Consider the following 17,955-nt stretch of genomic DNA (forward strand, 5'->3'; position numbering starts at 1 on the left):
AAGACAGTTTTCTTTGATGGCAAACAGAAAGAAAGCCTGGGGTCCGAAGCGCGTCAAGAAAATTTGTGCCAATACTTGCTTATGAACCCAACAAAATGGCAGGCGCTGTGTGCTACATCAAGTATGTTGTAAAGCTGTGAAATCCATGGACCTGCGGACGGAGCCCGCGAAGAAATTCTGACCAACCAGAGAGAGGTAGTTAGCCAGAGCATTCACCAATGGTAAGTTGGCCTTGATCCTGCTGCCCGCTGTCCGTCAGTTACCCCGTCCAGGCACTCGGTGGCTTTCGCGTCGAAACCACCGGTCTTTTAGGAGCTAAGGCAGCAGCCACTGCAGGATCGTTATATTTTCCTCCACTCATCCCATTTCGACAGACTACCGGTCTTGGAAATGTCTGAGATAGCGAAATCGCGGAAGCCTGACAGAAAGTTTTACAGGCATCCAAAGTATGGACAGTATGCTGATGTAAGCAACAGGAGAGCAGAATGTCAGCACAAAAGTTCGGATGAATTGCGTACCACGAATAGTATAAAAGCGGTGGATGAAACGAACTACAGTGGCCAATCCCTTGGTGACTCCCCAAGGGACACGCGCTATGCACCCGGGACAATTATGGAACACTCAACGGCTCACGAAGACAAAAGGTATCAGGCTAGCCGAAGAAAAGACGAGCGGTATCACCGGAATTTAACCTGGAACCCTTCAGGTGGGAGTAGACATTCAGAGACAAAACCTCACCGGAATCGTTTCCAAGCAGCCAGAGTAATTGGAGGAGCTCCCACTTTAGTTGATGACATAAAAACTGCAAACCCACTGGATGCAAAAGCTTCTTGCTCCGAAGAAGACGCCTGTCGGACTTCAGGACCAAAATACTCTGAGCCAACAAGCGCCAAAACGGACACCGCGAAGCACGGTGGCTTAATCCATCTACCAAAAGACATCGATATTTACCAGAGCTCGGATGAACCTAAAACCGGGATCTCCAGACAACCCAAGCGCGGGAATCAAGGTACGTATTTTTGTATTCTCCCTACAATGTCTTACTCCCACTCCCTTCGCTCCGTGAATTTAGAGCCGGTTGGGTTTCGAAACAATGGCGGCATTTCCTCTGGGGCAGCCCGATACGTGTCCGATACGTGAACCAATTGGCTAAAGTTCCGGGCTTCCCTCGAGCTAGCTTCGTTCATTTGAGTGCCTTCATGACATCGTACGTGTTGATACATGGGATGGTTACACTGAAAGGCACTCTAGTTAGGACTGCATAGGAGTCATGGTGACATACCGTTTACGGTGGACAGTGTGAGGGGGAAATTGCACCCAATGCTCTCTTCTCACAAAAAAACGGTCAATTATTGCGATGCCCTTTAATTATAGCCCCTCGCAGATGTTTAAAGCTCTAATGAACAACCATCGTTTAACCAACTGTTCAGACATGACGTTCGCGGGAGTAACGACATCAAGTTTGCAGGCCTATCCAGGTATTTGGCCTGTTCGTCACGTAGCAAAAAATCGAAGGTGGTTGTTGTGAAATAGGTGTATAAAGAGGGCAGAGACAGGCTTTTGGTGAAGCAAAGGGTACTTCCCTCAGCACTGCAAGCTGAGCTGGCGGTGGCTGCTACACATGCCGAAACGAGCGCTGTCTTACATACCCAATTCGAATTAGTGGAAAACTAGGGATGAACAAACTTAGATAAGGCAGGAAGTAGGAAATGGAGGATGTTGTGAAGGGCTTGCTTTTGATGCTGTTTACTTTCCAGGATTGAATCCACTTGACCTTCCTTGTACTAGGCTGGAGACATTAGACGATATGGCAGTTATTCGATATCAGTGTTCATTCCGTCGGTTTCTATTAAGGTTATGAGGCAGAGAGTTTGACGTGTAGGCACCTCGGAAGTTTATTATAGGCTAGTCCTAGGCCCCCCTCTCTTCTATTTCGATGATAAGACTCAAACTAGCTGACGGTTGTAGGAAAACCGGTGCTCTCATCTGGTGTTGCTGTGAGTGATGATGTTGACGATGATGAAAGAGCTCGTTTTGCCCATCTCTGTGCCATGTTCAAATGATCGAGAGACAGACTGTCTATAGCTTGGTAACGAAATATGAAACTACTTACTAGATAATTTAGTCGGGTTAACAACTGGCTGAGGGCCTGAGACTCAACTCATCGATCGTTAATGTAATTGGCAGAATCGTGGAAGGAATGGCGCCCCTGCATCGGAGCAGTTGCCTTAAATGCGTAGTTGCTCCGTTTCCCGCCTATTCGAACAATGAAGAAGATTCATCAACGACTGACTGAATGTGCCGTCAAATTTAATGCCTGGTTATTTCTCCCTCGCTCTTCTTGGAACCAATACGTCTATGGTACACGATTTATAGCTGATAAATCGATCGGTTGACCGCCCATTTTTTGGATAACACAAACTATGGCTTTTAGGATCAAAGCACCTTTGGCACGTGGTTTATAGCTGATAAAATTAACTGAACTGCAGATTGGTGCAAACTGCACTTGTACGTCACAAACTCGTTCCTTCGACTAGAGGTTGACATCGCGGTGTCGCCATGGATGTTGTGGGGTTCTTGGTTTTCTGAAGTTTGAACATCGAAGTGAGCTACTAACTCAGGTACAGCGTTCAAGGCGCGAATCTTATAGACCGGATTTGCATTTGCCAGTTCGCCTCACCTGCGGCACCGAAAAGGCAAACCATAGGCTTCACGGGGCATGCGTTGTACAGCTAATAAATATAGTCACTGCATGTCCAGGTTTTTGACCGTCGTCTCATTACTGCAGCTGGAATCGGTTGGAACCAACAAACTCACAATGGGGTAATCAGGAAACGGGCTTTCGGTGAAACAACAGGTACTTCGCATGATGAATCGATTCCGCAATGCAATCTGTTTCCCGTGCCAAATCTTGAGTGGTGGGAATGTTTGGACTAACTTGAGACACCTATGCCGTCAGAATGGTTTATCCCTGAATCTCAAGGGACGTGTGTATCAAGCTACAGTACAAGGTGTTTTGTATGGCTGTGAGACTTGGGCTGTTCAAGCAGCGGAACTGAGACGTCTTCAGGTGTTCGACAATCGTCGTCTCAGAACCATAGCTCGCGTGAGTTGGTGTCGGCGAATCCGTAACGAGGCAGTTAGAAAGCGTGTTTTCGGTTGTGTAACGGGTACTTCCATTGAAGAATGTGTCATGCAGCAGAAGCCGCGTTGGTTGGGACATGTGTTACGTATGCCGAACCATCGTTTGCCGAAGAGAGTACTGTTTTCCATGCCCAATTCGGAGTGGCGTAAACAGAGAGGTGGCCAACCCTTGACTTGGCAGAGGAGTATGAAGGAGATCACGAAACGCTTGGGTGCTGTCGGTACTACTCGCCTTCCAGGATGGGGACCGCGTGATCCTCACTGCCTGGTTGGAGACACTACAAGATATGGCTGCCAACCGATGTCAGTGGAGTTCTTGTCAGATTCTATCCAGATTGCCTGAGTGAATGTCTGGAGGTGTAGGCACCTCGGAATGATTGTGTTAAGCTAGCACTAAGTCCCTCCCCCATCTACCTTTATTCTTTTGTTTACAATAAGGCTTTCAAATAAATCACGGTTGTACGGCAGTGAAGCATCGGTGTTGAACACTGATGTCGTGCTATCGATCATGATGGTGATGTCAAACTGAGTGTTGGAGTTGTTAGCACATGGGGTGTTTATAGTAGGCTAGCGCTAGGCCCCGCCGTTGTCCAACTATTCTTGTTTCTATTTACAAACGAATCGACTTGTTTGCACGCATTGAGACGCTAGTGTTTTTTTGCTGGTGTTACAGCCATTGATATCTCTTTTGGTTGTTTCAGGTGAAGTCAGAAAGACCTAATGAAGCGAAATGTGCGGTGTTAAGAAAAGGAAGACGAAAAGCCCTAAGATATGTGACAGTGTTATGATTGTATCACAAAACATACGAAATTGACATAACGAAGAAAAAAGTTGGGAAGCACCGGAAATGCAGTGCACTCCGGGTGCCTTCCGTCCTTGGATTTTGCACTATTTTCTGTGATTTGCTTCCCACAAATATCAATTTTACGGTTTTGGATATCTGGACGATACCAAGTGGCTGGCTGTTGATGCCACACATTGGGTTCATTAGTCCTTGTGACTTAAATTAACCGGCAGAGTAATAGGGATCGCTAAAGCGCATGCGAAAAGCACTCGAATAAAAGCAGGAAAGTGGGTATCTGCTACACTATAGTGTAGTACGGAATGCTGCAAGCTATGTACATCCAATCCTTATACTACAGCGAACGACTGCAAAAATTTGAAATTCCAGTATTTTACTCCAAAGTGAATGGCAGTCTAGCTTCATAGTTCACCGGTAACTGATTGCCACGTCCGAATGAGTGCACAGCTGGTTTGTAGTTTGTGGCCGTCTAAATCCAATGGTGTCGGTTTTTTTTGCTGTGTAGTGGTGTCTAGCTGTATCTGCTGTGGTTTCTAGCAACAAATGTTGTTCAGCACATGATCGGGGAAGCTGTTCCCCATTATTTGTGCGGTAAATATCAACCCCTACCATTCGATATGATCCCTAACTGCTTATTCCAGAGTCTGATGACTCAGGGAGAAAAGAAACGACCTCTAGCGTTTTATTGAGGTTGTTTCACTAATTCATTCTGATCCGTAAGATCTCCTTTGCTGTGTAATGACCGGCGCTGGTACTGGAATCTATAAAAAGCCTGCATACTTCCATCAACTTCCTTTTCAGATATCGGCACAATGCAGTGCACATACCAGGCTGGACTCTTTCATTCAATATCGATTTCTCTTAAGACAGGGTTCCATACCCTGGGGCAATGCTCATAGTGATCTCCGACTAATGAGCAGTGACTGAGACGTTTATCATGATATCGACTCCTAACGACTTCTTTTCGTGCCTATATTGTCCATGTTTGCTCTTAGGTGGTTGCTTTCATTTTACCTTGGGAGAGAACTTATATTAACAAGACTTTCTAGCTTATCTTCAATAGTTTACTGGATAAGTTAGAACATTCATTGCTATTTAGTGGTTGATTCCGCTTTCCACACTATGCAGCTATGCCAGCTCCTTAGGTAGCTGATAATCTTGGCGTCATTTAAATGGTACTAGGGATCATGATGGCGCGTAGAAAGAAAACAAAAGATTAGTTGACTGAATCAGATGCATTAAGACATTGACCGGGGTTGCTTGTGAATGGATTAATAGCACCGTGATTGCTTATCCTACGTGGTACCGATTGTTGCTGTCAAAACTTGACTTTCGAATTAGCGAGATTCCACATGTCGGTCTTTACCCACGGGGGCGAGGTAATTTAGTAGTTAGAGAGCGAATTTACTGACCGGAAGGGCCGTGGTTCGAAACCGACCTCTGCCTCTCAACTTCTCCTGTCTAGACTTGGGCAACCTGACAGTATCGCAGGCCTCGTGTTTCCTTCAGGTGGCATGTCAGCTAGGCACCGAAAGGGTGTTATAGCTGGACGAAATTTTGACTTCCCTTACCTTTGTGAGGTAGGCCCGATATTCAGATTGACTTATGCTTTCCTGTTCTGCAGTTTACCTGCAAACTTGATCAGAGGAGCGATTCTACGGATGATTCGGAGTGGTGTTAAATCCATTTTGCCTGTGCATTGGTTGTAAATGGGTTGCAATCAGGGTCTATCCAGTTCCTAAAGGTGCCACTTGGTGACATGCACCCTGTCTTTTGTTTCCACTGTAGTCGTAGTTTGACTATATAGAATATCTTAACATTGAAGACATTGGTCATGGAGTTTGGTATTATCTGAACATTGGCATCACTCACTACTTTAACTAAGCAGAAATTTCAGCGCAGCTCTTCTTTCACCGCCAGAATTTGTCTACTAATAGGAACCAGTTTTGATGGTGCATGATTTTTCCCATCGACTTCCAGCGATGAAACCGCCTTCTCTGAGATCTGAGGGGTCCGCAAATTATCGGTCCACTTCTCATGGTGAAATGACATTCTCAGGGAGTCTGGACTGTGTCGTACCGATTTGTACTGGTCCGCGGCCCATTGAGCTTTACCAGAGTTTATGTGTGGCATTCGCGGAGTCCGTCATCATCATCATCATCATCGGTATCACAAAGTACTGAGTCTTAGCTCAGCACTGACGCCTCGTTGCAGTGCAACTACAATTCATTTGAAGCATTATTCGGGAGAAAATAACAACAGTGGATGAGAAAAGGACCTAGGGCAGGACTACCATGGTTACTCAGATGTGCATGCACGTCCAGGAACTGGATAGAATCTGACAACATAACGTCTAAGTCATCGATTAGCAGCCATATCTTGGAGCGTATCCAGTCATGCAAAAGACAGGTCACGCAGACGCCATACTTAGAGGCGAGTTGCATCGACAGTATCCAGACCTTTCGCAATCCCTTTCATATCCCGCTACGAGGTCAAGCGTTGATTACTTCTCTACTTGTGCCACTCTTAACTGGGCACGGAAATCAGCACCTTTCGGCAAACGGCGTAATGCTTGACAAAACCGGATTTTTGAAGTGCTGGACACGATTTCTGATCGGAATACCTGTTACTCAGTGGAACACTCGTTTTCTAATTGTCTCTTTGGGGATTCGTTGATACCAGCCTACACGAGGTATGGTTTTAAGGCAACGGTTTTCAACGACTTCTTAGTCCTGTTGCTTGCAGAGACCACACCTCACAACAGTACGGCAGAAAAGTCGGTGTTTTAGCCCGATACCCGTCCCTTGAGATTCAGAGATATACCACTCCGCCGCCATACCTGTCTCAAATTAAAAAAACTATCCGATTCGTAGGGATTCCTGTTTGGGCATCATCTATCACTGAGACAGCTCCAGTGATTCAGGCACAGCCTTACTGATAGGGAGGTCCTTGGTCCGAACCCAACCCCGACACCTCGACTACTTCTGTCTAGGCTTGGGCAAGCTGATAATGTCTCAGATCTCCTGCTTCCTTAGCGTGGTACAGCAGTTAAACATCGAAAAGGTGTTACGACTGGACGGTGTGTATATATGTATGTGTCACACCACACTCGGAGCTTATGCAACTTCCAGGATAAATAAAACACCCTACAACATCGAGTGTCCCGTTGGATCGTAAGTGATTTACCCAGTGACTACTTGCACAGGAGCATAACCTTTCTTTTTTAAGGGTGCAAAACACATGCCAATGAACTGGACCTATTTGATCAGTTCGTTTCAAATTAATTGTCATGTTATCCTTTTTGAAGACGTGAACGATTGCGAGTTGGCAGTGTTTCGTCACCAGCATTTGAATGTCAGGGTTTCGTTTTCGTTACCTAGCCGATGACGAAATTTAATTGGAATAAATGGCATTCTTATTTGTCGTGCATCACTTCGTAGGAAAGCTTTGGAAAGCTCTCGGTATACTCTTACGCCGGGAAGTCTGAGAATCCAAGGAACATTTATTCACAAAATCCTGGGTTACCCTTACTGAGCAAGCTGGGAAGTCGAGTCGTCTACGCTTTGGGGGTTCGAGGATACCAAGTCTGTGGGTCTCTTTTTATAGATAGCTTCGATCTACCACTTGATTGAGTGTAAAGATTTCGTCAACCCGACCCCTACCCGGCCGATATTCTGCTCTCTGCTCTCGAGGCAACGCTTCACGAGCCATCATAAGGCAACGAAGGACAAGTGAGGCTGAGAGTCTCTTTACGACTGTGATCAATCTGATCTGTCTGTGATTACTGCACGCCTCACGGTCTTCTTTTTCAAAGCCATCACCGATTTGCCCCAATTGCCCGGGACAATCTCCTTTTCCAAAACGGATACAAATGGTCCAGGGCCCGAACCAGGACCAGGTGTTCGAGGGAAGGTAAAGTCACAAACCTCCAAGGCAATGACAGGTTTCTGGTCACTTTCCAGGGTTTCACTGCAGTCCATGAATCCGACTGAATAGCATCAGGTGACTACGTGAACTGATGTTCAAGGTACTCTGTCAAGCAGTAGAGGCGTCCCTCATTGTAACTGATCACCCCAGTTTGGTGCTTGGTGATTTAGCTCACAGGCCGTTTTTGGAACTGGTCGAACGGATCCTAGGGAATTGCCAATATCCTTCGTCTGCTACGTTTCCTTGACCTTCCGGGACCACTAAGCCTCAGAATTGATGCGCACTCTAACTTTCACTTGACGTCCGATAGTTCGCCGGGTTGGTTTATGGGGCGGACACGGTGTATGTGAGGGTTGTACTCACCGTGCATGAGAACGCATTGCGAATTTCGCGCGGTCGGATTGTGACTGCCTATTCTGTCAGTAGGTCTTACTGACAATCTTGGAAGTGACATATAGAACTGTATTTACAGGTCGCTTTTATCAACAGGTGGCCTTGATGAACGTACTCGCAATTCTAAGTAGTAAATTGAATTAGGGGTGGAGTGGGATGTCAGCCAACTTGGCGCAGGAGGTCACGACAGCTAGTTGGCTGAGCATAGTCGATAGTCTGTTGTCGAATCGGCTAATGCTATCGTCCACGTCCTACCGTGTTGCTGTTTTTTTCAGACGAAAACCATCTTTGGTCATTTAGACGGCTTATTCTGCTCGGTGTGACGCCTTCGTTCCCGTGTACCATCCACGCCCTGCTGGAAACAAGTGGGCTTTCCACGGTCCCATGGATTTCACCCACCATCCGATTCAACTCAGTCGATCTTACTGTTGCCGGCAAGATATAGTACCAAGAAAACGAGATCAACCTTTGAGGGTTGGCTTTGGTATGGTGGAAGACACGTTCCTGTGACCTAATGGGGCTTGCTAACAATAAAATGTTTAAAAAATGAGGAATGAATTGGAGGATCAGTCACTTCCAGCAACCCATTGGTGTAAAGTTTACCCGATCACCCTCAAGCACACGATTGCATTCCGGATAATCGGGTGTGACGTTCACAATACGGGGCTTCGATCATTCGACAATTAGTAACAGAGTCTGATATTTTTGCCCCACCAGAAACTAGTCGCTCAGCTGTAACACCCTTCCGGTGCCTAGCTACCATGCTACCCGAAGGAAGCAGGAGGGCTGGGATACTGCCAGGTTGTCCAAGCCTAGACAGGGGAAGCAGAGGTCGCGTTCTAACCACAAACCTTCCGGTCAGTAAATTCGCGCTCCAACCCCTGGAGCTATCTCGCCCCCACTGGAAACTAAGGCTTAGATCACTGATGCAAAAGAGAAAAGCAGATCAATGTGGTGTGTCTTAACTCAGCTAAAAGCCAGCAACATGCGAGTTTCAAGCGGTAGCAAGCTGAAAGACCTCTGGTTGAAAGCAAGCAAGTTTTCAGCTTTCCAAATCAGTGCGAACCTGTGATAATACAATGTTGAATGATATCAGGTCGAGAAGGCCGATGATTTTGTTGTCTGGTGGGTTTTCTACAATAATAAAAAACGCCTGTATTTGCATTTCTCTTCGTCATCGTTGGGTGTGCTGCTTTTAGGAGTGCGTAGTGTACGTTGATTTATAAGCTCGTTGCGGTCAGGAAGGGTTGGACAATGACAGACTAAGACGCACATAACAAGACAACATGAATATCCAGATCCTAAGGAAAACCGCACCCAGAATAAGGCCACTATTTTCCGCAAGAGTTTTAATACGGGATAACCGTATTGGTCTACTCCACTATTTTTTTCATTAAGCGACTAAATAGCCTTCCGAAAAGCCAAGGAATACGCCGGACCACATTAAGCTTCTGAGAGTTGGTACATTTGAATCTTCACACTTGTCATCCATCTCCATTTATCCACTGCCAGTTGCTTGGAACAAATAACCGCGTCCGATGGTCCTCTTACACCAATGTATCTCAGTAACGAGCTGACAGTTCGCTGAATATATGGAGCTAGAATACTCTATCGGGCGCTCGTAAGCTGTTTAAGATAACCGGATACATCTGAAAGTTCATGATCCGTGTACAGGAAACGTACTATATGGTCCCTATATGCAATCTTCCGTATCCGTTCGGATACAGTCGGTCGAGGTTTTACTGATCACTCGCTAGAAAACAGGTGGTTTATCAAGGTTGATGTCATGCTGTCCAAGATATATTCTAGTCAGATTTTTAACCGAGGTTGACCCACGACTCCGTAACCATGACTATTTCATAGTAGTGAATTCACTAGTAAACTTCAGCCCTTTAACATCTAGATAATATACTTTTGTACTTGAGAAAGGAGGATTTTCAGTGTTGTTTCACTTTCCCCGTTCATAGGAAGCACGACCAAACCGGTTGTCATCGTGAGACCCAGTTTTTCAAAAGTTCAACGGTATTCAGAGTCCGAAACCCTTGGTTCCACGTTGGCGGCTGAGCAGCACGGAGATACAAAGGGTATTGGTCATGATGGTGTTGGATTTCCACAGTCGTTAAGAGCAACATCAGCTTCTGTTTCTGCACTACCGCATACATGGACGGATACAGCAAAGGCCGCTTATCAGTATTATATGCAAGCTCTAAGTCAGATGGACCAGGAACGACAACACCCTTTCGATGACGCGAATTCTTTGTCTAATGTTGGAACAGTTAATTCCAAACAAGAATCACAACGCAGCGCAACTTCCATCAACTTTGCAATGCCTGTTCAAGCTCCAAAGTACGCAAGTTCACCTGTCTTTAGCAACAGACCAATTAGTGTTTTTTATCAACGTACTCAGTCTTAGGGAATCAGAGACTAAAGCAGAGACTAGCAGGTTTTTGTCCGCACTTGAGACGATTACTTAACTGAGTGACACTTATTGTCAACTTGTGAGGTCGCGATAACTCAACGGTTAAGGTGGGAAACTAATGACAGGAAGTTCTTTGGCTCGAACCCAATTCTTTTCGATTGTTTGTGTCTAGACTTTGGCATCCCGACAGTATGTTAGCCCTTGTGCTTTCTTCGGGTCGCACGGCATCTGTGCTCCGAAAGGACGCAGTATCTGAAAAATTATTATTGTTATCCTTAGCATTGGTCATTGTTTCATCCGAAATTGCATTTATCTTTGCATGGCTGGACTTCATAGTTGTGGTCTGATTGCCAGAACATATTGACGTCTTACTGTCTTTGTTGACAACCCATACTACAGCGAGAAAATCTCCGCAGTCATACAACAGATTGTCCAGTTGGACGCCGCCCTTACAGCTTTGCTGATTCCACCAGGCATCTGTGCTCGTGCCCTGCCGTGCGTTGAACCACCGCCACCGCATCCGCAACCTGGTAAGCAATGGACCGAGTCGCAACTGCTAATTCTTCGTTGGTGGTCAACTGTGGAGCGCTTACGTGAGCGTTTGTTTGCTCTGTTTGAGAGCGTCATTCTATTCGATCTGGATTTTTGCAATACGGCTCACGTGGAACAAGGGATGTGGAAGTCAGTATTTTACACCGCTTTGGAGTTAATGCGATCGTGGATAAGCCATCCAGAGAGCACAAAGTGAGTTTTGTTTGCACCTCAACTCTCAACTAACGATTAGCGGATGTTTTTATGCGACTTTGAGTCCAGTTCACCAATTATACATCTAATGGGAGACAGTATCGTTCATACTGCCTAGTTACTCCTGTGTCGTCTTCTGTGCCCGGCTCTGCGTAGTCAGTATGGCTGTACTATACTTTTGGAGAATCTTCTTAAGTTAATTTTCATCACTAATTAGTGAAAACCCGATTTTGTGCAATAACGTGGTATGAGATTTACTTTGAGACAACTGCCTCCTGCTTAGGGTAAGTCAGTCCCACTTCCTTCACGGATCACCACATCCAGTGATTGGCAGTCGAAAGCGGGGTTCATACATCTATCCGCCATTGTTTTCATTGGCGCGCACTGTAAGCGCACTAGAAGCCCATGATGGTGTCAGCCTTCATCCAGCTATGTTTTGTTCAGACTATCGTCCGTACAGCACCGTTAAGAGTTTAGTTTGCACAAATCTGTTATGTGTGCAGCCATCACAGACAATAACTCGGAAGTGTAATAAAACCGTCCTTGGACCTCTTCATTTTAATCAGCCTGCCTAGACACTCGAACTATGCCCCAAACTCACCACTACTCAAAAGGTTTTAGCCTTAGGATATGTAGCCCCCCTCTCCGAAACTTATGCTTCGCAAAAAGCAGACGAAGGGTTGGTAGATTTGGACTCTAGTTCGGAAACTGATTTCTTGTCGATTCCTTAAGCCATTTACCAGCTAGTAATTAGCCGTTTTGCTGCTATTTGCCGGGTTCGCAGTTTAGTCAAAAGTCTGTCCGTTTGAAAGCGAAATGAAACCCAGGCACCACTCTGGTATCGAAACTTGGTCGACTCGTGCTGAATAGGTCTGGCGGTTGTCATTATCCGACAGCTGTTTTTGCTGAGTTATTGTTCGCGCAAATGATGAGAAAATACATTAGAAGGTACTTTGCCCGTTGGGTCTGCCCTGTGGACCACCATTTCAGTACACGTATTACGTTGGTTAGAGCGTGTCTCACTTTTGTGACTGTAAGGCCTACCGTACCCTACGCTGCTCGCATGTGTTCGGTGCGAATAGTGGAAACGAATCTGTAGGCGTTGATGCCTTAGCGAAGGAGCAAGGAGACCTCCACTACTGTCTCAGGAACAGTAGGATCATCTGTGTCTTCTCTCCGACACACTTCTTCCCGCTCTCATGAGGCATGGCTTCAAATTAATACGTTTTGAGAGGTTACCTGCAACTCTCAACAGGTACCACCCGAAGTCCTTCCGGGGAGCGATTTCACTTAAAACGAAGACCAGGGTGCGAAATTCATATTGTGGGTTTTCATGTGAAGCGAATCAACAGGCACGTGACCAATTGCAGTGCACAACTATTTTCCAATTTGGTGAGGTTTAGGAACACCGTATCCGCCAACAAATTTTGGTGGTTCTTCAAAATTCAAATTCAAAAATTTCGGTGACCGCTGGGGAATTATCTAATACCGTCAAATTACTTTTGAAGTCAAGACTCCAGTGCTGCCCAGGAGACGCCTGTGCGCAATGACATTGAGCCAGACTTCGATGTCTCAATCCTTGTGTCCTTGGTTTGGGTCTACCTCCCGATGCATTGTGGGGCAAACTTTGAAGTCAGAGGCTTGGGATAAGAAACCCGAAATAACCTCATTTTCAAGCTCAGCATTCAAGAAATCTCAGCTCCCAGCGCCTGACGCGCACTCTAAGGAGGGCGAAGAAGTTCTTTTAGGATTCGGAATCTAAATCGTCTCCCTCCTTATTCAGGAGGGAGACAAACCTTGAAGGCAAAATGTTCTTGCTACAGAAAGACACGCGCTACAGGGTAGACCTCGTTGCACTCACCAAGGCCCAACTGGCTCATCAACGAAGGATACGGGAGGATGGTTATAGTTATACCTTCTGTTGGGATGCAACTGCCGTCGTGAACAGTTGCAAATTACTTGAATAAGATGGTAGCAGAACAAGCGAACTGCGCCAAATTGAGAATGATAGCAATCTGATTTCGGCTGTCGAGGACAAGGCTTGTTACACCTGTTCACTTCTACGCCCCCACTTTGTCACTTGAATAAGGCAGAAGACGAATTCTACGACAGCGTTAGATCTGGTCATTTTCGCACCTTCAAACTACTCTCCCGTTGGGCGATTTCAGTGCTTGGATCGGTAAGGACTGGGAAATGTGCTAGAGGAGACAGGCTCTTGACCGAGCAATTAAGTATTCAAGCTACCAATCGGGTGGTCGCGGAATCAAGACTTCCTGGAACTTCGTGAAATGCGCACTACTGATTATTTCGAATAAGGATGAAACAGCTGTACAGCGCTCTCGGCTTTCCAGCGTAGATTGGCTTTACTTACGGGACGAATCTAATCAGGTACTGAACCCATTTAGTATCGAATCAACGAACGACAACGTTGGAAGGCTCTTAACTATGTCTTCGACATTCGAACTTTTAGCAGCAGACACGTATTTCAGTGTGAGGCAGATACTACTTGCTACGTAGATCCATCCAATAAATCGACACGAGACATCCAATCAACTATGTCGTTGTGGGGCAAAAAAGCTTGCTGTAATGTCATTGATCACAGAAGTTGGCGATAGACCTGAACACAATGCAGGTCACTCCTTGGTGGGTGCTAAAGTGCGCATCGTACTCGGAAAACTGTCACGTGGTGGACCAGAAGGGAACTCATCCAAGCTTTGCGAATCCCCTACGCAGAGGCTTGCGGCTGACGAAGTCCCAAACACATCCAAAAGTCAGTGAGCCTGAATACCAACACAGCAGCTGCTTCGGGTACAATTGGGCTAAAGGGAGAACGAATGCTGGATTGGTTTGGCAACAGTTATTCACCGATATCCGCCCACATTTTAGAAGAGAATTTAGCGTGCGCCAAAGCAAGATCTGAGAACCGCAAGTCCGAATGCAATTTAGAAGCGCTGTAACGAAGCGTATTAAACCTGCAGAAAAATGAAACGAATGATGGGTCAAACGAAGTAAAAAACTCCAGTCGTTCGTGGGTCGCTTATGTAACGAAGAGTCAAGGAAAGTTATGGACAAAATATCCAGTGTCTCCAGCTGAGGGGAGGCGTGACGAAATTCTGACAGTTTGGGAACATCTGTTTCCAACACTGTGCACCAGCGGATGATGATTTGAGCTATATGACCCATCCGCGCGGATATGCAGAGAGAACCAACATGGCTGACTGCGCTGTAGCAGCAGAACTGCTGAGGTTCATCACCCAAATCCAATGAGGGACAGTAGCGGACTGGACGGCTTGCCTGCGGAATCGTTAAAGGTGATAGGGACGACATTGCAGGAGCATGGGATGCATGCACGAGTTCCTTCAGGCTGTTTCCCCCTGGAATAGGCTGTGTGGACTAAATATTCATTGCGACGAGCATTAGAACATCGTTCTAATCCGCAGTGGTTATAGGTTAGTCCAAAACAGGAACTTCACTGACAATTTGCATTTCTTCTCGAGTGTGTTGGCACATCCCAATTAGTTCTGGTCACCTGTTTACATTCCAGTCTCGTGAGGACTGACCGAAAGGTAGAAGATGAACAAAGTGTTGAAGAACGGGAGCAGATTACGTCTTTGCTACAACATATCTGCCTGTCGGATGTGATAGCCAGCGGAGAGACGCGCTTATCGAACCTGCTGGATCGTATTCAAACAATTCATCGGGTTCGACTTGCTCCTCTGCTTGCTGATGGTCGTCCACCCCCAGAAACGCGATCGCGAACCCGTCGACTCGTCTACCTGAGTGCACAAAAGCTGATGTTATTTTTGGGTGATCTTGCACGATACAAAGAATTATTGAATGGAGAGCGCAATTTTGGGAAGGCCAGAAGGTGAGTCATTTCATTTGATTATGAAATAATTCATTCCATAGTCAGCTTCTGCCTCTTTAACACTTTCCTAGGCTGTATATTGTTGAATTTTGAGATGTCACTTGGCCAGAATAGTTCTTATTTACCGTGTGGTTGATTGAGGTGTCTTATAGAGCAAGTAATCCTCAATGGTACTCTTTTTTTAACAAAATGTTCGCTCTTGTTCTTTGGTTCCGTTCTCAAGTTTTAAGCTTTCAATTCAGCTTTGGCGGGGGTCTGCTTTTGGGTGGCACATACTTCAGAGCGCGATTAGTGGTTCATTGTCGACGCGAGACGGCGTTCGAAACCTCAGAAGCCGTTTGCGCCGCGATTGGCTCTTTCAGTCGTAGGATCAATGTTTGGCGGAAGTTTCCATTGTTTGTAACTTACCTCTTGAGGCTCATAAGCTTTCTATTTTGGGAATTTGGTGTATTTTTGGACCCCGCAAACAACAGATCTGCGATGAACTGCGTGCCATAAATTTAATAAAGTTCCTGAGTCTGATGACCTGGCTCCGGAGGCCGAAAGCCAATCGATTGTGAAAGCGGTGTACGTGGCATGTTTTGAAAGTTCCGGCCCGAAGAAAAAGTTCGGCGAGTGTGTATTGAATCAGTTTTTTCTCATACCTTTAGGGAGACTTCATTTTGTTTTTTTGTAGCTCCTGTTGGGGCATGGACTCGATTTCATTCGCAATCAAGATGCTGGGGTCCATTCCCTCTCACAGTTTGTCCGTCAAACAAATTCCAGGAGCACACAGGTTTCCACGCTGGCCTTAGGTATACCGATAGAATATTCATCCCTTGCTAGTGGTTAGGACACTGTATGGCAGTGAAGCATCGGTGTTGAACACTGATGTAGTGCTGTCGATGACGATGATGATGATGACGAGAACGTTGTCACTCATACTGTACATCAACAATCACTGAGTTCCCAAGTATCATGGCAGCATGTGACTCTGTGTTCTGACGTTTGTATGGAGTAATTAGTTCAAAATTTATCTGTTTGAAAAATATGTGCAAAGATTGAATGAACTTAAGCATCAAACGCCATGGAATATCAAGACTGACGGTATGCCTTCTCATTTCTTTTTTCTTATCCATTACGTCTTAGCTACTCCACAATGCAATTGGTAGGTTAGTCTGATAGGGGTGTCAAACTTATCGGAAAGGTTATTTACTCGAAACTCGTTGATGACATCCCTTTAACGGGCAGTCCTAACCACCGATTGATTAGAGGCTCGAGGTGGAATGGCATGCGTTTTGCCTCCTGAAACTCTAGAGTACCAATACAAGTTTGATAGGAACCTGAACCTGATCCAAACAGGTGACATATAGGTAGTCGGCAGGTGTATCCTCCTGGAAATTTGCTCAATCATTGGCGAAGGTGTCGAGGAAGAGGTATCTTTCCACTTCGTTAGTGTAAGATTGGTGTTCACCGATCTGAAACACTTGTGGAAGCGACGTGATGTTCGCCCTTCTCTGAGAGGATGNAGTGTCATTTCGTAGGGAAGGTATTATTAAGTATCTTGGTCTAGGAATGGGCAATCTTACTTAGGCATGTGATGGTGAGACCCGGTGACAGATCCTTCCTGGCCGCAGTGACAACTCCAGCAGACGCATCACCCAATACTAGGTGAAACTGAGTATCCGTGCAGACCGAGAAGCTTGATGAACCCAAAAGGCGGAAGAAATGGAAGATGCAAAGAATGCTGGAAATGTGGGCAAGCTGTTCCACTTTATTCGTTCAACAGTCAGCGAAATAATCAGAGACCAAAATGGCTCCGTGATATGCAGCAAAGCAGAACGTTCGGAGCGCTGGGTACAGTACTTCGAGCAACAACTTAGCTGGCCATCTACTACAATCACTCCAGAATCCTGGCCTTAAACAGAAAGGTGGACCATGAATATGGAGCCGTCATCAGCCTCAGAAGTGTCCTACTGTATTTCTCTACTCAAGCGTCATCTTGCTGCTGGTCCTGACGACCTTCCACTTGCTGTCTTCATGGATGACGGTGCACTTCTCAGCCAGTGCCTGTCTAGCCCATTTGGATCTATCTGGCAGAAAGAGGCCGTCCCAGACTACTGGGGTGAATCGACAGTAGTCCCCATTTCCAAAAGGGTACTTGCAGTGAATGTAGTAACCGCAGAGGTGCTAGTTTGACTCCTGTTGTGACGAGCCATCTGGCCTCACTGATTCTTTGACGTCTTATGGTGGCAGGTGAACTCCTGACTTGTGAGAACCACGCGGGATTTCAACCGGGTAGAAACTGCGTTGACCACATCTTCGGGTGTTAGAGCAACGCCATATGTACAAACGACCCCTAATCTTGGTAATCTTTAGTTTCAAGGATGCGTTGGATTCTGTCGATCAGTCAGTACTGTTAACTACACTCGCTCAACAGGGTATGCCTGTGTTTGTAAGTTTGTAAACATAATCCGATCCCTGTATTCGCATTCGGGTGAGAGTGTGTAGTGAGCTCTCCAAAAGATTCCCTACGAAAAGTGGTGTCAGACAAAGATGTCCACTCTGTCCATTCTTGTTCACCTTCACCATTGATGAAATAATGAGGCGAACACTGGACGGTCTTCAAAACTCCGGTGTTCAAATTGTTGCTGGCGAGAGCCTTGTCGATTTGGAGTA

The 17,955-nt window shown here is 46.0% G+C and overlaps 1 protein-coding gene across 1 annotated transcript in view; it reads left to right on the plus strand.

Annotated features, from left to right (window-relative positions):
* Positions 1–260: 260 nt before the first annotated feature.
* Positions 261–17,955, plus strand: part of T265_00468 (hypothetical protein) — a gene marked incomplete at both ends in the record, with an annotated part of 59,134 nt that continues 41,439 nt past the window's right edge. Inside the window, 4 exons of the mRNA XM_009164241.1 lie at positions 261–1,009; positions 10,234–10,612; positions 11,085–11,429; positions 14,974–15,297. Coding sequence (XP_009162505.1) covers positions 391–1,009; positions 10,234–10,612; positions 11,085–11,429; positions 14,974–15,297 — 1,667 coding nt within the window. The remainder of the gene's footprint in view (positions 1,010–10,233; positions 10,613–11,084; positions 11,430–14,973; positions 15,298–17,955) is intronic.

Source organism: Opisthorchis viverrini, assembly GCF_000715545.1.
Source record: "Opisthorchis viverrini unplaced genomic scaffold opera_v5_4, whole genome shotgun sequence".
Lineage (NCBI taxonomy): Eukaryota > Metazoa > Platyhelminthes > Trematoda > Opisthorchiida > Opisthorchiidae > Opisthorchis > Opisthorchis viverrini.